General features: G+C 42.4%; 1 protein-coding gene across 4 annotated transcripts in view; it reads left to right on the forward strand.

Moving 5' to 3' along the window:
* The first annotated feature begins 3,110 nt into the window (after positions 1 to 3,110).
* The window catches only part of LOC127002851 (microtubule-associated protein futsch-like), a 45,237-nt gene continuing 26,639 nt past the window's right edge, over positions 3,111 to 21,708 (forward strand). For 2 of the 4 annotated variants that reach the window (XR_007756575.1, XM_050869072.1), the window contains exons 1-5: positions 3,113 to 3,373; positions 9,739 to 9,810; positions 13,580 to 13,685; positions 14,817 to 14,944; positions 19,949 to 20,014. Coding sequence is in view for 3 of the 4 variants with exons in the window: in XM_050869072.1 (XP_050725029.1) it covers positions 3,230 to 3,373; positions 9,739 to 9,810; positions 13,580 to 13,685; positions 14,817 to 14,944; positions 19,949 to 20,014 (516 nt within the window). In the remaining variant the exon portion in view is untranslated. Of the gene's footprint in view, positions 3,374 to 9,738; positions 9,811 to 13,579; positions 13,686 to 14,816; positions 14,945 to 19,948; positions 20,015 to 21,708 lie in introns of all 4 variants that reach the window. The other 2 variants (XM_050869073.1, XM_050869074.1) reach the window with 2 other exon arrangements.

The following is a 21,708-nucleotide window of genomic DNA, read 5'->3' on the forward strand; positions in this document are numbered from 1 at the left end:
AATGAAACAGACTATACTACTACTATGACTACTGCTACTACTACTTCTACTATGACTACTGCTACTACTACTTCTACTATGACTACTGCTACTATGACTACTACTACTATTACTACCAACTCCTCTTCTACTACGATTACTATTACTACTACTACTACTGCCACTATTGCTTTACTAATACTATAATACTAATACAAGTAATACTGCTGTTGCTGTGGGGTTTGGAGTAACGTAGGTATCTAAATATCATTGCCGCACTTCCTGAATTATTGACGTGTACAAAGCGACGTAACCTTTCCCAGCTGTGTATTCTGTGACGTGGAATGTATCAGCCAGGTCCGTGTGTGTGTGTGTGTGTGTGATTCACCACGAGCTTATCACGAGCTGGACTCATCATCACTATCAGGTACCCTCCCGACACGAGTAAGCTCATTATAATCGATCTCTGGGTACTGCCGGGACGTTCACACACCACACCCCCCAACCCCCGGGCTTAAGGGGGACTAACTAGTAACTACTTGTTAGCGGAAAAATTCCGGCCTGAGCGGGGCTCGAACCTCCGCCTGCCAGGCCCCTGTAGGCGCAGAGCTTTACCCACTGAGCTACTGGAGCGGTGTGTGTATGTGTGTGTGTAGTTGCAGCTTGCTCGTATTTGCGCCTCCGTATTGATATCTATCCAGCTTATCCGCGACGTGTTATTTGCCACGTTCTGGACTCGCGATTCCTAGCCGGTAAAGGTTATTGTAAAGTTGGGAGCATACGCTCTAAGCTGCCCGTGGTGTCAGGGTTCAACTCCGTAACATTGGCCCATTATTACATTGACCCTTTAGCTTGTGGTGGGTGAGAGGCCATCCCGGGACACGGGGGCCAGCCCAGCGCCACATGCGGGTTACCACAGTTTACCTTACCCAGGTGTTCCTACCCATTTATCGACCATCCCAAAAGGAAAGATGAATAGCTGGGTGGGGTGAGCGCCGACTTTTTTTTTATAGTTCGTACCCTCCCCTAATGAGCTGTTACCTAGTTGTTATATACGGGCAGCGAGGTTACACGTGTGGTCCCATCTCCAAATATCACATAATTAATCTAGTTACGCTTAAACTTCATGAATATTTTTTTCTTGAACAATCTCCTTTTCGAGTCATTCCAGGCGTTAAAGCATATGCATTTATGAGGGATGCCATGTTTCTCGATGTCACGGGCACCATGTTTCATTCGATTTATTTCCGTCACCACTTGTATTTCTAGTGTCCCATATAAACTGATATCCCCTGTAATCGTTTTAATTTTCTACAGCCCCCCGTACACTGCAATCAGATCGCCTCTCTCTTCTCTCCAGTGTAGGCAATTTTTTCAGCCTCTCCTCATATGTCACGTCTCTCAAGCCTGGCACCATGTTTGTCGCTGCTCTGTGGATTCTTGTGTGTGTGTGTGTGTGTGTGTGTGTGAAAGAAATAGTACACCGACCTCTGTTCCTTTCTGTCTTCATTATTATTATTATTATTATTATTATTATTATTATTATTATTATCATTATTATCATTGCGTGGGCATTTATTTTTTTGTATTTACGTATTTTTCACAATTCCTTTCGGCCTTGAACTATCAGTAACTGCAGGCTAAAACCATAATAGCGATAACAACATGCATCGATTTATTGACTGGGCCCAAACCCACAAGGCAGCGTAACAATGGCTATACAAATGCAGGCCATATTATTAAACATTTCGGCGCCCAAGCACGCACATTTGGCAAGGCTTTCGTAGGAGTTGTGGGCATTTTCAGGGCTATGTTTATGACCCTGGTTGCAGTTTGACCTCTCCTCCGTACCATGAACCTAAAAAGAACACTCATTATAACCCGACTGATCTCCTTTTCGACTTTTGGATATAGTTGACGTGAGCAGTGAAAGCGTCTGACAATAGCGACCACACTGCCTTCCCTTGCTGCGTGGCACTCCACAGACCTCTATCTATGTATGGGAAGGTGGGGGCAACAGCAACAGCAGCAGCAGTATTACTTATCCAGACCATATTTACCTACTGTACCTTTCTTCTGTGTGATTATCTGTCTTAGCTGTGGCGGGGGGTCAGAAACTATGATTTGTTGTGTTTGTGTTTTTTAGTGTGTATCCATAGCACCGTGTTTAATTAATAATGGTGATAATTAGGATGATTAGTACCAGGGAGTGTAGTTGTGTTTTATAGAGACAAACTGGCATTTATATAGTGACGCCCCGCCCCTTTGAACTGGTAAAGGTTCTGAGGATTATTATTTGCTAGCATACTTAAAACTTTCTACCTGGGGATTTGATTTGCCCCAGGGAGAGTGTTATGGTCTTAAAATGAGTCGTTTAATGTGTGTGAAGCGCTCGTATGGGTTAATATTTGGGTACGGCTTAACGGTAAATATGGGCATCTCTCCACGTCCATTATCGCTGGCGTACCCGTGATTAGCATTATTCTACCTGAGGATTCGATTTAATGCACCTGGATGAGTGTTTATTTTTTTATGGTTTGGAATGTATTGTGTGTTGTTTATGGTCCTCATCTATATTAGGTACGCCTTGAACGTCACTTAGCGTACGATACCCGTCATTTAACCTGTCTAGTTGTAGTGTATCAAGTGTTATAACGGTATCGGTAAAGTCAGTGCTCCACGGCCTCTTGTCTCGTGTGCTCTTTGGTCCACATTTCTTCTTTATGTATCGGACCTTGCTAGGATGCACCAGAAACGCCTTCATTCCTTCAGGCTGCGTTACTCGGCCCTCGCAAAGACGTCCCGTGAAGGCGAACGTTCATTAAGCAAGGCCCGCTAGAGATGGGTAGCGCTCCTCCTCGCATGCCTTTTTTCCACTAATCAGTTCTCGTGTCCGTGGATTGATCGTTGATGTAATGCATTCATCCTGCGTTACTGTGCCCGCGTCAAGGCGTCGGGGGAAGTGAAAAGTTCACGATACAAGAGTCCCGCTAAAGTTAGCACGCATGCGCAGTGTGAAGGTGGTGGTCCCTCCTCCCAGTTGAGGACCTGTGTTAGACGCGTTGCCATTGGTCGACGTAGCACAGTGCCAGCAGAGAGCCAGGCCACCATTGGCCAGTCATGCGGCGGGAAGGCCCAGGGACCAATCCGGGGCCATGTTTATCGTCTGCTCGCCCTCACACTAGTGCAAATGGAGTAAGAATGAGTGAGGGTCGGGGAGGCTCGAGGCTGGTGGAATTTACGCATCAAAATGGGCGACCGGGCCAGAAGCCTTACCATTGACGGTGTGAGGTTGATCAAGGACTTGAAGGTGGTGGAGCTGAAGGCGGAGCTGGAGCGGCGGGGCCTGTCCAAGTCCGGCAGCAAGAAGGAACTGGTGGAACGTTTGAGGAGTGTGAGTGTCGGGCTACAGTTAGTTGAGACTGGCTGACCGTGCAGGGCTGTGCGTCTCTCCCTGTGTCTCTTGGTCTGCCACTTCCCTAGGCCGTCTCTCATCCTGGTGAAGTGTGTGTTAGTGTGTTTGTTTCCTTCTCCCTCCCTCTCCCTCTCCCTGCGTACCCGTCCTCCCGTCTTCCTACTCTCCCCGTTCCTCCACTCATCAACGTTTCCTTACTCCCCTCCGTCTCTCTCTCACTTCCCGCTGGTCATCTTCACCCCCTCGCCTGCTCTCATTCCCTCTCCCTCTCAGCTCTGACCGTATGAAAGGTCCTGAAATATGGTTGTTTTTGTACGTGGGTCGGGGGGAGGGGGGGATGTCTGGGTTCGGTTTGACTCTCTCTCTCTCTCTCTCTCGGGTACTCCATCCCATACTTTCCCTTCTTATCATATCAGCATTAGGTGGTAGGATAAGCCGGGTTTGTGTGTGTGTGTGTGTAAGATAGTAACAGTAGTAGTGATGCTGTGCGTGTGTGTGTGTGATATAATAGCAATAATAGTAAAGCTGTGTGTGTGTGTGTGTGTGATATAATTGTAGCAGTAGTAGTAATGCTGTGTGTGTGTGTGTGATGAAAAACATGATTACATAAACTCAGGGATATGTGTGTTTATCTTTCATGTATATTGAATTCAATTTGATAGTTACACAAACTGAATTATATTTATTTTAATTATTACTTCTTCCCCTGAGGTTAGATCAGTACTGCATCTTAATATTGGTGTTGTATTTGTCTACCTCTAGCATGAGAGAGAGAGAGAGAGAGAGAGAGAGAGAGAGAGAGAGAGAGAACTTGAGCCTTCCTGGGGGGTGGCCTGGCTTGGTGGTCTTAAATTAGCAACAGTAGCAGAAAGTAGCTACATCATGGTGGGCTGTTTCTTCAATACTCACTCCTGTTGCTCATCCTCATCTTTGTGAAGTGCTGTCCAATAGGTGCACCTAACATCACCAAATATGGGGTACAAACTTGGCAGAGGAACTGTTTTTTGGGGCCATTGGAGGTAATGGGCTATCCGGATATTTTGTTTTTATTTATTAATGATCCACGAGACATCCTAGAGTTAAATCAAAGTATGTGCTTATCTTTGTATTCATTCATATACACACTGGTATTATTTCTGTGGTGTCTGATTCACTTATTTGAGTGAAATTCTATTGTGATAAGCAGTCACAAATTTCATGTCACTAGTAAAAATGAAACTAATAATTTAAGTTTTGCCACCATGAAATATACACAAATAGATAAGTATGAAAGCTCACGAAATCACAATAAGTTACATCACCTGCTTTGCACAGTAAAAATATGCTATTTAAGGTATCTGATACCCGCAAAATGGCATGAGCGCTGCCTCAGGCCTCGGAACTACAGACTCAACATTGCCAGATTGTCGTACTCAGCTGATTATATTTCCCGACTTTCTACCTCCAAACTGTCTTCTGGGCTCCAATAATGAAACCAATTTATAGTTATCGTTAAAAGAGTTAGATTCTGATGTTTCTTGGCAATAGGTAGGCATCAGAAACCGGTAAAGACTATGCTCTGAGTATGACAATCTGGCAACGGTGGCTATACGTATTTTCATATTATTGTTCTGTTGTTTATTCAATGTTGTGTTCAAGAAAAAGAATACTCGTAATTTTAGGTAGTTTTTGGTTATAAGGATTCTTTATGAAATACAATTATAACATTACCGCCTTTAACTTAGGAAACATCCTGGATCCTGGATTGGCTATGGTGATGTTAGGTGTGCCTATTGAGTAAAAAGAGTCATTGTTTTAGCTGGTTCTGTGTTCCTTAGTCCTGTCCCTCTTTCAACTTTAGTTACTCAAGAATTACACCCAACTCTAGTGGCTGACTTTTCTGGTAGAGTGTAACTGTCTTGTCATATTCACTAATTACTAGTTTTCTGTGATTTGAACAAGTAATAAAGCGGTGATGTTATCATGCAGTGGGTTGGTAGCTGCAGTAGGTTAATACCCTTTGTAGTGTTTAGTCACTAAAGTCCATTCACGTTAGCTGGATCCCTCCCGGCAGTGGCTGGATCCCAGGCTGAGTGTGTTAGGATGCTGCTGATTGGATGTTGGTGGGTGGGGTGTCTGATGTCTCCGTCACCCAACACAAGCGAGTAGTTTCTGAAAATATCTATATATATTTACTTGACTTCTGTTGCACAAGTTAGGTAAATTTTGTTGACTCCATTGGATTGTGCAGTAATCGAACAGTGACTAGCATGGTTTTCAGGACTCGATAGTGTAACACAATACAGTACTGATTGTGGTGAATAGAAGTCAGAGAATAACATTTTATGTTTATACAACTTTATAGGTACCAATCTTTCCATATCTCATATCGCTTCATATAAATCTAAAATTTACTTCATATCCAAAAGAATGTTTTTCACAACAAGCATTTCATTGTAAAATCAGTTCCATAATGGCTGCAAATATCAATTATTAAAGTGATGTGTAAACATTTACAGTTATTCTCTGGCTTCTGCTCACCACCATTATCGGAACCTGCTTTGTTTTTTTACTCACTGTGTCCTGAAAATCGTTTTATATTTCTACAATCACTGCTTAGTCCAATTGTATCAACAAAAAGCTTGTGTAGCAGATTGTAAGGAATTGTGAATATTTTCTGAAGCTAGACGTGTGTGTGGGCAATGGAGACCTCAGATGTCCGACCTGCCAAGAGCCAATTAGCAGTGTCCTTAGTTACTCAGCTAGGATCCAGGAGCCCAATATAAGGGTCATATGCTATAGCTGCGCATGTTCTCAGTGCTCATCTCCATCCTGTTGACCCTTAGAGCCTGTGGTGGGAGGGAATCCTTAGCCTGTCCGCTGCAATTGTCATGTATTTTGCCTTCCCTGGTAGCCTGGTTTAACCCTTACATTACGGCGATCGTATATATAAGTGCGCTTCCACACACCCCACCTGTACGGGGATCATATATATAATCATCACACTCTACGCTCGCTATGTTTCAAGTATACCGCCAGTTTTTGACTCGTGAATGGTGGAGGCATCTGGCATCCGTATGCACTCTCATTCGTCTCAGCGCGCGCTCTACCGAAGGCCACAGATCATTTTCCACTTTTGTTCGGAATACATCTGTCATGTCTCGCGACGCGTCAAGCAGTTCCTCTGCTCCGGACGGAAGTAGAGTGCGGGCGAATTAAAGTGACAGTGAATTTGATGACTGCTATGGTAGTGACATTGACAGAGGAGGGAGGGGCAAGTAGAGAGAGAGAGAGAGAGAGAGAGCAAGTGGGGTGCCTCCACACGACACGTCACGGCCACGAGAAAATGCGCAATGTTTTCGACTGTCATAACTTTTTTATTTTTATTAGGAGAGAAGTTTTATTACACCACCATATATACTACATGAATATACAATTATTGCAAAGAAAAAAGACACCATTTCCACCTCTTTTAAATGTCTAAATTTTCCTTGTGCACACCATCCAGAGAAATATATTGCCACCCGTACTCTAAGGGGTAAGGGAACAGACTATATCAGTTAGGTCATGGTGGGGTTCTTTTAGTTAAAGAACAGTGTGGCTGTACAATTTTGGTTGTCTGCTCTGCAATCTTAGTCGTGTAATTTTGGATATTTAATGAGAAGCTTTGTGCAGTGCAGGAGAAATATGGAAATGGTGTGCTTGACCAGTCATATGTATTCTAATTTGAATAATTGTCGTAGTTTTGAATAGGTAGTCGACGCCATATACAAATCTCCAGTTCACTTTGTACACCCAGCCCCTCTGTCCCTCCATTTCTGTAATCTATATTGTCCTCTTTTTTTTTTTTTTTTTTCTTTTTTTTTTCCTCATCACTTATTTTCTCTCAGTGTCCCGGGTGTTTGGGGGCTGCTGAACAGGCATCATAGTGTGTTTGCACTCCTCTCTCTCTACCTACTTCATCTCTTATAATAATAATAAGTATAATCACTGTTAGCGCTGTATATGAAAGATAGAACACGTGTGCATTCTCCCCCATGTTCTCCACTGATCAGTCAACTCAATCCCCTGTGCCTGACACGTGTTTGTGCCTTTCGGTATTCGCATATTAAAATTCATTACTCGTGCCTTCCAGGGCTTACACACTCACATTTGATAAGGTTTTCATACAGGTTGTCGTTATTTCCTTGGGTAGTTATATAAGTCCAGTGATAGTGTGACCAGACTTCTGCACCGTGAATGTATAAAGCAGCCATGAGAACCTGACTTTGTAGCTCCCTGATGTTGTCATCTCATCCTCTGAGTCTTTTGTTTGCCTCTTATCTTTTTCTCCTATTAGTAAAAAATTGTTTTGTTTCATTATTTTTATTTTCAAACAATTATTCTCCAAGTATGTTCCTCCAACCACTGTTTGTCCCATTGTAGCTGGAGAAGCAGACTCGAGATTTACCTAAGCATTCTGATGCCCCTGCCACTTGTACCTAAAGTGACTGAATGGTGAAATTATTGCCTGGTGGGTTTATAGTTAGATCAAGAAGGCCAAACAATTTAGGCCACAGTGTTTGTTATTGGCCCTAACACCGACAAGTGTAAATTCTACAATAGATTTACTCAGTGCGTACGTTGGTTCATGAAAAAAAAATGTGGAAAAAAGTGCTGAAATTAATGTCTCAGAAATAGAGCACTCATGTCTTGATGAAACCCTATCATATATATTTTGGGCTGTGATCTTCAGTTTTATGTCAAATTTTTCCGTAATTTTTTGTGACTTATATTAGTGAGGAAAAATGGCAATCCATGTTCCCCAGCTGACCATGGCAGTTGTGGTGCCATGATTGAGTACTCCGGTCAGTCAACCAACCATATACCCCAGCTGATAAATGGTGGCGTGCATGAATAGATATAAAACTGAAAATTCCTGTAGTCTGTCTCTTTGGGTAACTACAAGCAGCCACGCCCCCTCTTTCTCGATTTCGATTGGCCAAGTGACAGCCAATCCTTGCTCATGGTCACAGCACCACATGGAATGTAAAAAAAATATTGTTACCCCTTAAATCGTCATGAAATATCAACTTAATGCAACTTCCCCATTGTTTATTTCTCATCTCAGAAGTGTCAAAAATTACAGTGAGGCAAAAATAACAGTCATAAGTACAGTATGAAATGGAAAATAAATAAAACTAAAGATTTTTTATTCTATAAAATATTTCATTATCACTTGTTTTGAAAAAATAATTTATCATCATGTTATAGAATGAGTGGTGTAGGTAAAGATGGCGGTGTTGCTCGGAAAACATAGGCAGGTCTTGTTGTATTCAAGATATTAGAACACTAGGAACATTGATTGCACCAGAGAGAGCACTCCTAGTGGAAAAGATGAATCAAACTGATTTTCTAGCGCAGAAATTTGCTGCCACTTGGCCAAACAAAATTGAAAGAAATGAAGGCGCTTGTCTGCCTGTAATTTCCTAATGAAGCAGACTGAAAGAGGTGAATGTGAAAAGTGGCAGTGGTCCCAAAAAGCTTGAAGGGAACAGGTTATGATTGACTTATACTGTTGCAACTCCTGTCAAGTGAATGGCTGAGGAAGGAGAGATTATAGTAATGCCTCAAGAGCTTGAATGGGTAGCTAATTACAGTTATCAGAGTACCTCACCTGTGTGTCTCACCTGTATACCTGACCTGTCATTAGGGGATGGACCAAGGACTAACCTAACACCTGCATAATTAGTTGGTGAATTAAAAATGTGACATTCAGACTCCAGGTGTATTCAAGATTCACGCAAGGTTTTAGATGTAGATATATTCTCCTCATTTTCGTTTGTTTATGGTGATTTTAATATTTTGGGTGTTTAAAGATAAGGGATTAAAGGGTTTTGCTTTCTATTTTTATAAGTTTCTTTCGTTAGCATTTTCATCATTACTGTTCCAGGTGATTTACGAGAGAGAGAGAGAGAGAGAGAGAGAGAGAGAGAGATCACCTACCATGGACTAGGTTATGATAGCATCCATACACCACCTCCAACATGTTGACACAGTATAGGGAAACAAATATATGCAGGAATGATATTATTGATGGAAGAATTCACAGTTTTATTCCCTCTCTCACCCTCCCAGTTTACAGAATCAATTGTTTTTTGTAATTTTTCCATCTCACTCTTTCTCATTTACATAATCTTATCAATTTATTCCAAGTCATGTTACTGAGTTCAACGTTCATGCGTTCTCCCTGACAGAGTGCACAGTTTGAGAACAGCAAATCTGTTTTTCCCATCTTCCTCTCCTTTTTTCAGCTTACAGAGTCATAACAATATATTCTGAGTCTTGTTATTGAATTAAGCGTTTTCTTGTGTTCTCCCTGACAGAGTGTACAGTTTGAGAACACCAAGTCAAAGGCAACAGCCGCAGTCAACGAAGAGGATGTTCCTAACAGATGGGTGAGTGGTCTTGCCAAATTTTGTTAACATTGCATTAGTATTTCTTAGTTATTTGTCTAGTTTCACTTTTTATTTCTGATTTTGGGATGGAGTTAGCAAGACGTGTTGGATTTTCACATAGTTAAGTCGACATTACAAACTTGGCTATAAAAAGATAAAAAATCAGTGAAACTGACTAACCACTCCCTAAAAAATGGATCAGTAAGACTAATCAGCCACATTATTGTTACTGAACTGACATGACATGTGTTTTTGACTGTGTGTGTATAAGGAGAAAGCTGAAAGTAGATGTCAACAAAAGTAAAGTGATGGTTTGTGAGCGAAGTAGAAGTGAGGTTGTAGATTTTGTATGGCCATATAGAGTGGGAATTGAATGTGAAAAAGAATACAAAATAGTTTTGAATGGTGAAGAAATGGAGGAGGTCAATGAGTTTAACCCGTACAGTGTCGTCGTTTGTCATCGATAGGGGTCATGCCAGGTTGCACTTTTTTCATTTTTTATTTTTTTATTTTTTTATTTTTATTTGCCCCTAAAAATGTAAAAAAAATTGTAAATTATTTGATATATATATTATTTATATGCGAGGAATGGAACCCTAAATTGTTCGTTGTCTTATTTTTCTGCGTCTCAGAGCTAATGATGTCATACCAGGAAAGGGAAACTTATCTTTAAATTTTTTTAGAGCCTATATTCTTTCCATTATAAACACTTCTCACTACCCTAAAGCGTAAGTAATGTATAAGTACTGCTTTACTCACAAAAACCTAAAAAAATAAACAGGAATTGTAATTACAAGAAAATGATTGGATGTGCATCAGGCAACACCGCTCGCTTCAAGGCCGTCTGTACTACAACCGTAGTTCACACTGTGAACACTATGAAGCTTCCGACGATAAGTTTTCATTTCCGATTACTCTGAACCATAATTTACAATTCCACATGCCTTACTGATTATAGAATTAAGGAGTAATTACCTAGAAGAAAGTAACTTCCCTTCTTGTATAATGATTTTTGTTGGAATGCGGACAAATGTACAGAAAGGCCCTTTAACATCCATTTAAAAATACGAAGACTTGTCAAATTATTCCTCTTTACTGTCAATGAACAATGTTACATACACAAACAAAAATAAAGGGCGTATAAGCCCTCAAAAGAGCTTGCGTATATATACGTACTAAACACTGTACGGGTTAAGTACCTTGGATCAGTTGTGTAAGCATTGTGGTACAGAAAGAAAGACAAGAGAAAGGGCATTGCAAGGAAGAAAGGTGGTAGGGTCTTTGGAACGTATCGTGAATGGCAGAAGTGTGAGCATGGAAGTAAAGAGGGATTTGAGAAGTGCAGTAATAGTACCAACCCTCACATATGCAAGCAAAACGTGGGCCTGGAATGAAAGTCAGAGGTCTAGAATGCAGGCAGTGGAAATGAGTTATTTGAGGAGTGCATGTGGTGTGAGTAGAATGGATGGAATGAGTAATGAAAGTGTGTACGAGCGTTTTGGAATGTGTCACATGGGTGAAGGGAAGAAGTGTGGAGTGGTGGAAGAAGTGAAGAGACAGACTTTAAAGTGGTTTAGCCACATAGAGTGAATGGAGGAGAGTGAGATGACCATGAGGGTGTATGTGAGTGAGATAGAGGGAGGGAATGTTAAAGGTTGACTTCCAGTGAAATGGAGAGATAGGGTGCAAGAGTATGTCAGGGAGAGGGGTGAAAGATCCCTGAGAAACTTTGAGCAGGCAAGGAGGGAGTGTCTGGATATAGAGAGATAGAAACTCTTCTGCCGTGGCCATCCCCTGGTGGGAGCTCCTAGGAGCAGGTGTCAAAGATGAATTAAAAAAAAATGACAAGATGTTTAAGAAATCAGACGTTGGTGTTAAATGTCAATATAAAAGTGAGTGAATAAAGTGTAAAACAAATATACCCAACACATAGAAGGGAGGGAAAATATCCTCCATGGATAAGTCAGCTGCAATTGCCTAAGTCTTTTAATTTCCTGGCTTAGGGTAGAGCAGCGAGTGAGTGCTAACCTTTGCTATTGACATAAGGGTAAATAAAGTAAGAGACACACAATGAAGGCACAGAAGGGAAAATGACTGTCCTCCATATATAAATCTGCTGCTGGGTGCCTGAGTCTTTTAAATTTTTGGTTTAGGGTAGAGCAGCAACTGGGTGTGCTGATCTTTGCTATGAACATAAGAGTAAATAAAGTAAAAGAAGTGTAACCAAGGCACAGAAGGGAAGGAAAAAACTCCTCCATGGATAAGTTTGCTGCTGGGTGCCTAAGTCTTTGAATTTCCTGGTTAAGGGTAGAGCAGCGACTGGGTGTGCTGACCTTTGCTATTAACATATGAGCAAATAAGTAAAACACAATAGAAAAACACCCCTCCATATATAAGTCTGCTGCTGGGTGCCTAAGTCTTTTATTTTTTTGGTTTAGGGTAGAGCAGCGACTGGGTGTGCTGACCTTTGGTATGAACATAAGAGTAAATAAGACACACAATAGAAAATGACTCATCCATATGTAAGTGCTGCTAGGTGCCTAAGTCTTTAAATGTTTTGGTTTAGGGTAGAGCAGTGACTGGGTGTGCTGACCTTTGGTATGAACATAAGAGTAAATAAGACACACAATAGAAAATGACTCATCCATATGTAAGTGCTGCTAGGTGCCTAAGTCTTTAAATGTTTTGGTTTAGGTTAGAGCAGTGACTGGGTGTGCTGACCTTTGCTTCCCGCGTCTAATGCCACGTGGCGCAGTGAGTGGCCTGCAATTACTGTCTCTTATGACACAAGGGGGAGGAGAGAGAGGGAGAGGGGAGGGGATGGGAGGGACTTGGAAAGGTGGGGTTTGAATGACCTATGTTCTCTTGCCTCCTGTGTGTGTGCGTGTGTGTGTGTGTACCTAGTAGTTTACATGGTTTGTGTGTGTGTGTAAGGGTAAATACTTAAACAGAGGGCAGATTATTCATTGCATTTACATTGATCGATCAAGTAATGGGAGAAAATTAGCATGTAAACTTTGGTATATATTTACTCTGTGATTAAAAGGGAGAGAAAAGAATCCCTGAAACATACACACTAATACAAGGAGACTACATGAGGCTGCATCACCTTTAGAGAGAACTGGAGATTGTGTCACTGAATAAATACCTTCTCAACAACATGTCTGGGATTCAAACCTGGGCCAGAAGACGCTGAGCAGGCATTCCATCGTTGAGCCATAAGGTGCCCCACAAAGTCCTTATCCAGGTCTCAGGTTGTTGCACCAGGACTTGGGGCCGCTTTCACAGTCGTTTTGTTTGTTTTGATCGTTACCAATGGCTGTTATCGCCGCTATAGTATTTCCACGTAAAACTGTCAGATGGGGTAGTGGCGGCTGCGAGGTTAGCCTAGCCCCAACACCTTGCCACACACTCGCTTCCTCTGCAGCCGCCACTACCCCATAGGCCAGTTTCACGTGGAAAACTATAGCATCAATCGCCGCCATTGGTAACGATCGAAACAAACGAAGTGACTGTGAAAGCGGCCCTTAAACTCTTTCAAGGGAAGAATATCGACAACTCCACCCAAAATTGACCTCTCTTGGCCTCTTGTTCTTTTTTTCTTTTGTTGGAGCCATGTCTATTTTTTTTTTTTTTTTTTTTTTTTTTTTTTTTTTTTTTTTGCTGGTTTTGTTTTTTACCCTTGAGATGCCTTTGTTGCTGTAAAAATAATAAGGAATAACAGTATGAGTCCAAGATTTCTCAGTTGTGTATGTTTTGTTTCTTGCAGCTACAAAATGAGCCCAACCTAGACAACAACGACTACATCCGAGAGTACTTCCAGTCTCAGAAGGCACTCTACCGCCAGCAGATTGAAGTCCGAAGGCAGTACAGAGGTGAGTTGTGTGTCTTGAGTCCTGTGCAGGTGCTTGTGGTGCATATAGGGTGCAGTGAGGATAGAGGAATAGAAGGACTGATGTGTCTTATAAGAGTGAGAGAACAAGGTACTTTCAGGGCTGTTTCTGTAAGTAAAGAGCTCATCTATATAAAGCAGTTTTGACAGTATAAGGGATAATTTTTCTAGGTTACCCTGTGTAAGCGCGGTGACCAGCGCTTGTTGAGTGAGTGCCAAGGATGACTGAAACCGCTGCGTTGAACTCACGTCACGTTTATTGTACAGTGGTCAAACCTGCAAGCCGATATCATGAAACATTACAATGTGAGGTACACTACACCTTATCTCTACATTTTCCGGGATGGGGCAAATCCCTACAGTCTGACATATGAACATGAATGTAAACCTTATCCTTATATTCCGTGGCAGGACAACCCTTACCACTCGTCGTTAACATGAATGTACTTGTACACTTGTGGGAGGCAGAATAACCTTAGACGTTAAGGAAACGTATTACAATATTGTGGAATCAGGAGATACTTAGACGCTAGACGATAACAGAGAAAGAGATACGTACACAATGCGGGGTTAGTCAGATTACTCCTTCCAGTTCCATGAACGCCAGCCTGCTACTACCTTGTCCTCCGTTATCGGGATGACGGTTCCCTGTTGACACTCAAGCCTCGAGTAATGGCCTACGCCTCCACCACATTAACCCCGTAACCCCACGTTACCCTACATTAACCCTAGGAGGCATTACCCTTTGACCATAGTAGGTCCAATATATGGGCAAAGATGGTCCTGATAAGCGGGGGGGGGAGCCTGAGTAGTGACTTGATTTTGTCTGTACCAAATAACTTCACAATAAACGGAAGGGACAATGAGTACAGTGCTCGATATAGAAGCAGATTTCACTGTAGGTGTATGATTTTCCATGGTTATCCTTAGACACCGACTATAGCCCGAGACAGTGGTGCAGGGATTTGAGTTTAGTCTGGAGAAAGTAACCGCTCCAAGCAGAAGGAACGATAATGCAGTTCTATCTATAAAGGAGTTTGACAGTATTGTGGTATAATTTTCAAGGTTACCCTGAGACAATGATGTGGTGACGTTCTCCTTCCTCCTCTGCCAGAAACAGCCACCGCCGCCACAGTCCCGGGAAGCTCGGAGGCGGTGAGTGGTACACGGGCGGACACCCACCAGCCAGCATCCACCCCACAGCCCCCAGCATCTCAGCCCACACAGGTGACCGAGGCCAAGGTTAGTAGCCCAGGGAACAGTACTAGTGCTGGCGTGAGCCCTGAGAAGCGTGGCGTGGGTGTAGTCAGGGCCAGTGTAGTCCCCGCCGGCAACGCCCTCGGTGTCACAGCCTCACCCCCCAGTGCTCTCTCCACAACCATTACTGCCAAGTCCTCCACACCAGCTGTCTTTCCTGACACTAAGCGATCCATCACCTCTAGGGCTGCAGCTTATTCCGCCACAGCCAAACCCAACCTCCCAGGGTACACAGCTGCCCCCAATGCCCTTCAAGCTTTGACCAACCATCCGTCAAGTGCTCTAGCCACCCCTCCACCTCAAACCATCCACCCTGATAGTGGCAGCCAACAAGTAAGTATCCACAAAGCAAGATACATTTCCCCTCGACTCTTCTCGCATCCCTTTAACCCGTGGACCTGTGGCACTCCTTGGGGGATGGATAGGCACGTAGCTGTGGCTGACTAGCTGTGGCAAGTGGCTGGAAACTCTAAACCAGGCATAGTAAAGAATGGCATTCCTTTGTGGGTTAGATATGTAGATGATAGACTGTTATGACTGGCTGGGTGTGACTAGTGGCTTGCTAGTCATAATAGGGCATAGTTAAGATTGGCACTCCTTAATGGGACAGGTTGACTCATAGTTACAGCAGATTGGGTGGTTTGAAAGTGATAAAACATTGATAAGATCACGTTTCCATCTTTATGGGTTTGATAGACATAATTATGGCTGACTGGGTGGTTTGAAAGGGATAAAACATTGATATGACTGCATCTCCAAGGCCCTATTTCCCATTGCACTAAGGAGAAAACTTATTTGTGACGTTGGTAAGAGACAACAGGATGGTAGAAAGGCTATCAGTCACTGATGAATAGTTTGTAACTTGCACTCTTGATAGGCTGAAGCAGACTCTAGAGAATAAGGCGCATTGATCAGGTGTATCAATGCATGTCATACAATGAATAATAGAGGTTATAATTCACATGTCAAGGGATGTCCAGTGAGGAATTCTTAATGATTTAGGTATGTAGATGTATTCAACTTACCAAAACAACATTAGCAATAACAGCAAATTATGAAGGGTTTAGGTATGTAAATGTATTCGACTTGTAAGGCAACATGAGCCATACCATCAAATAATGAAGGGCTTAGGTATGTAGATACAGGTAACTCGATTTACACGAGTATTGTGTACTTGAAGAGGTCGCCTAAATCAAAAACAATTTAAATCAAACAAAAGGTAGGTTTCTATCGAAAAATAAATATTCACTTCATTCAGTGGAGAGAGAGAGAGAGAGAGAGAGAGAGAGAGAGAGAGAGAATATCCATATCACCGAGATATCCACTCAGGCACTCGGTCTCAGCCACACTCGTGTGAGGAAGAGATGAGGGACACCATGAGTGACTGGCTAGTATTGGTACCGGTACCGAGCAGTCTGGAACCTGTACCATACCGTATAGGTAGTACCGTTAGTACTGGTACTGGTACAGGTACCTGCCCACCCCTATTGTTGAGTAGCATGGCAGCGTGGGTACTGTATTGTTGTTCAAGTGGCGCGTGAGAAGAACTGAGCTCAGCTGTGTGGCCGCGGCGAAAATCGAGTTACCTGTATATTCAACTTACCAAAGCAACATTAGCCATAACAGCAAATAATGAAGGGTTTAGGTATGTAGATATATTCAACTTACCAAAGCAACATTAGCCATTACAGCAAATAATGAAGGGTTTAGGTATGTAAATGTAAGGAAGAAGGGTGGTAGGGTCTTTGGGATGAATCATGAATGGCAGAAGTGTGAGCATGGAGGTAAAGAGGGATTTGAGAAATGCAATAATAGTACCAACCCTCACATATGCAAGTGAAACGTGGGCCTGGAATGAAAGTCAGAGGTCTAGAGTGCAGGCAGTGGAAATGAGTTATTTGAGGACTGCTTGTGGCGTGAGTAGAATGGATGGAATGAGTAATGAAAGTGTGTACGAGCATTTTGGAATGTGTCACAGGGGTGAAGGGATGAAGTGTGGAGTGGTGGAAGAAGTGAAGCGACAGACTTTAAAGTGGTTTGGCCACATGGAGTGAATGGAGGAGAGTAAGATGACCAGAAGGGTGTATGTGAGTGAGATAGAGGGAGGGAATGCTAGGGGACGACCTGAAATGGAGGGATAGGGTGCAAGAGTACGTTAGGGAGAGGGGGGAAAGATCTTCGAGAAACTTTGAGCAGACAAGGAGGGAGTGTCTGGATAGAGAAAGTTGGAAGCTCTTCTGGTGGGAGCTCCTAGGAGCAGGCGTCGATGAAATGTATTCAACTTGTAATACACGGCAACATTAGCCATAACAGCAAATAATGAAGGGTTTAGGTATGTAGATATATTCAACTTACCAAAGCAACATTAGCCATAACAGCAAATAATGAAGGGTTTAGGTATGTAGATATATTCAACTTACCAAAGCAACATTAGCCATAACAGCAAATTATGAAGGGTTTAGGTATGTAGATCTGTTCAACCTACCAGAGAACTTAAATATTAGCAAAAGTCACTATCAAAGCCATAACAGTGAATTGTTAAAGGTTTTGCTATGTGCAATTTTCAAAAGCAACATTATCCATGGCAGCAAATGATCAAAGGTTTAGGCATATAGATCTGTTCAACCTACAAATGAACTTGAATATTATCAAAAGTCACTATCAAAGCCATAACAGCAAATTATTTAAGATTTAGCCATGTAGATATATGCAATTTACAAAAGCAACATAGCCAAGAGCCAAAACAGGAAATCCATATCAGCCAGCCCACACAAGATAAGCAGTGGTGTTCCTCTCTGTACTGTTCCATGTTTTATAGTGACAATTAACCCGGTAGCTGCGGGGATCATGTTTCTTAAAGGCCCCTCTTAGCGAATTAATGAGAGAAAAAATCATTGCTCTCGCAAACCATTTCATAATATATATCAACGCATTTGTGATCAGTTTATGCATCATCTATTTTGGGGGGTTTATATCATGGCAAAAATGTGGCCCGTTGCTGGTACACGGTAAAGCCACAAATTTGGCCCATTGCTGCTACCGGATTAAGCATGTGTCAAGAATTATTTATGGCTGACTGAAGCCTTTTTTTATAAGTGATGGTTATTCAGAGTTGTGACTCAGTATAATTTCCAAGTGTGTGAAGCTGGAGTATGATTTGTAGCATGTGTTAGAGCTGTGAGTAAGGCTGACTTCAGTGCCCTTTGGTTAAACTCCAATTGTTTAGGTTCAGTGGATGTGGTTTGGGTATATGTTTTAATCATTTTGGGTTGGCGAGTAGATTAGTGGGAAATAAGTTTAGAATGTGTTAGGCCCTAGGGGACCTCCTTTACCCTAATATAAAGTTCCCTTAGGTTTAAACTCCAATTATTTAGGTCTAATGGATGTGGTTTGGGTATTTATTTTAATCATTTAGGGTTGGCAAGTAGATTAGTGGGATTTTGGTTCAGAATGTGCTAGGGGACCTCCTTCACCTTAATGTTCACTAAAGCAAAAATGCAAAGTCGTAGTGATCATTTGGGTTGATGTAATCTCGCTTAGGTTTGAGGACAGACCACCTAGTCCGAACCATAGGGTCTGTGTGGTCTGGATATCTGTGTAAATCATTTCTAACAAGTACTTCGGCTATTATAAAGGTGATGAGTGGTTTACTGGAAGACTGGGTTAGTGTGTTTGTGGATATTGTTATTGGCATAGTTGTTTAAAAGCTGATAAATGATTTAGTGGAAAATTGACTTCTTGGGAATGAACCACTTTTTTAGTAAGCATTATATATAGTAAATGAAATGCGTGATCAGTGGTTTAGTGGGAAAAAGGTTTATTGTATGTATATGGACCTCAATTTTAGCAGTCGGCATAAATATTTAAAGGTGACAAGTGGTTTAGTGGGAAATTGGTTTAGTGTGTCTTCTTCAGCATAATTATTCAACAGGTGACTATAGTCTTCCCAAAATGTCGAGTCCGTTCTGGTGGGGCACTGAAAGGGAATTTCCCTGATGGGGCGTTGCTAGAAGTAATAGTAACAATTAAAGGCTTAGCAAGGAGGTGCGATTTATTCCCCCCCCCCCTCCTCTCTCTCTCTCTCTCTCTCTCTCTCTCTCTCTCTCTCTCTCTCTCTCTCTCTCTCTCTCTCTCTCTCTCTCTCTCTCTCTCTCTCTCTCTCTCTCTCTCTCTCTCTCTCTCTCTCTCTCTCTCTCGCACTCTCTCTCTCTCTCTCTCTCTCTCTCTCCCAGTGACCCTCTCTCTCTCTCTCTCTCTCTCTCTCTCTCTCTCTCTCTCTCGCTCTCTCCTCTCTCTCTCTCTCTCTCTCTCTCTCTCTTCTCTCTCTCTCTCTCTCTCTCTCTCTCTCTCTCTCTCTCTCTCTCTCTCTCTCTCTCTCTCTCTCTCTCTCTCTCTCTCTCTCTCTCTCTCTCTCTCTCTCTCTCTCTCTCTCTCTCTCTCTCTCTCTCTCTCTCTCTCTCTCTCTCTCTCTCTCTCTCTCTCTCTCTCTCTCTCTCTCTCTCTCTCTGTGTGTGTGTGTGTGTGTGTGTGTGTTTTGCTAGTACATCTGACAACGCCTCTTGAGGGAAATTCCCTTTCGGTGCCCCACCAGAACGGACTCAACATTTTGGGAAGCCTTTAGTTGTTTAGCATGTGATTATGAACCTTAAACTTAGCAAGCAGCATAGTTCTCAAAGCTGACATGTTATGTGTGTTTATGGATCTCAAATTTATCAAGCATTATTGTTATTCAAAAGATGACAGGTTCTTTAGTGTCATTGTAGACCTTCAATTTAGCAAGTAGTATAATTCTCAAAGCTGACAGGTGGTTTAGTGTGTGTTTATGGACCTCAAATTCACCAAGCATTATCATTATTTAAAAGCTACCAGGTGGTTCATTGTAAGTGTGTACACCTCATTTTTAGGAAGGATTATAGTCAGTTATTTAAAACCCTTACAAGTGGTTTAGTGAGCATCGGGTTTGTCATGTGTTTGTGTACCCACTCTTAGGGCGTAGGTGCGCACGTCCACGGGTTAACACACAAGGAGCTGCCACTACCCCCTCCCACCGCCAAGGTTAGAAGTGACGGGATGTTTTTGGACACTGCTATGAGTGTTTCTTTCTACATGTCGAGCCTACTGTTGTTGATGAGCATGGGCAGAGAACGCGCTTCCATATCTTACTTCTTTTTTGTTTCTTTGGCAAATTACTCTAGTTCTTTTGTTTCTTTGGCAAATTCCTCTTAGCAGAGATGTGTTTTGTTGGGATTCCTCTGTGTTTAACAAAAATGAGGCTTCGGTCGTGTGGTCATCAGTTTTTATGCAGCATTTCAATCACTCGTCATATCAGGGAAGAAAAATATTTTGGAGACTTATTGACCTGAGACAGAAATGGATATGTTTGGCAGCTCAGTTTGTAGATGCTGATGGCCGCACAGTCTGGCTTTAAGAGGTGTATAGTGTAAAAAGGGCAACCTGCCATTTTTGTAGTTTTCAGCAGGTCACATTTTAAAGCGACTGCCAAACTACACACCAGCTAAGTTCAACAAGAATCATGCAACTTTAGTCCTATGCATCACCCACTTTAAGGTCACTTTTTCCTTAACTTGCTTCACCACACGATGCAAGAATTCAGCCAACAGATGCTGCCAAAAACAGAATACCGCTTTAGTTGGTTTGGTTGACCCTTTTACACCAAACTCCTCATTTCTAGTATTTGAGGGTCACTGGCCAGCCTTGATGAGTGTTACCTGGCTGTTCATAATGAGGGAAGACACTGTTATTGGAGAAAGGACCTAGTCACCCTACTTGATATGCCACTGCACATAGTGATGGTACTCGCCTCTGCCTTACACTGGTAGGACAATGGCGCAACACCTTCATGAAAACTGGCTGTTGTTAAAGTAAAGACTGTCTAACAATCTTGTTTTGATATATCACTTGTTCCTCAGCTCTGGATTCCTTGAGTATTTATTTTTCTTTGATATGTGTTTGCCTGGATGAATGATGACTATCTTCTTCAACATGTCCAACCCCATAAGGGAAAATGAGGATGTTAAGCAAAGAAGAAAGATGATTTTTGACCATTGGACACCAAGTATGCGTTAAAGGGATACCATAGCGTTTCTGAGGTTAGCGCTTTAGGAAACTCCCTAAGTAGAGATGAATTTTTTCCTGCCCTGAACACACTAGTGGATTGCTTTGCATTATGTTGCTGCTGTATGGGATTGCTTCCTCATCTAGCCTTTCTCTCCTGTCTATGTGTCTTGGTGGTGGACTGTCCAGCATCTATGACCGTGAGGACTCGAGCACTCATTCCCCTGCTGGTGACAGTCACATGTTTAAGCAAGCAGTCCTCAGCATCGGGTGTTGAGGAGGTGGTATGTTGCTGTCCTACTCCAGAAGAGAAGAAAGAAAGCATAAAAAGCAATGCACATCACTCCATAATTTGCCCTTAATATATGTGTCCAGAAACTCCAAGTCATAGAAGGCTGGATGCTCTCTACTTCCAGTATCAAAAGTTTGCAATTGAGTATGTCTCCTATCACACCTATAGCCATGCCAGGAATGCCCGCCTCAAGGATCAGGAAGGGTTTGAGCCTGGAAAAGTGCTCAAGCTTGGGCTCCTAACGAAATCATCAGTTTCTGCATTTTGAGGAGGGAGGAACAACGCCAGCAGAAATGCTTGTTAATATAGTTCATGTAGGAGGGAGCAATCACCTACAAAGTCAAAATGCTTGTTAATACAGTGGTTCTTAACCTTTTTAATA

Source organism: Eriocheir sinensis, chromosome 24 (genome assembly GCF_024679095.1).
Source record: "Eriocheir sinensis breed Jianghai 21 chromosome 24, ASM2467909v1, whole genome shotgun sequence".
NCBI classification, from domain to species: domain Eukaryota; kingdom Metazoa; phylum Arthropoda; class Malacostraca; order Decapoda; family Varunidae; genus Eriocheir; species Eriocheir sinensis.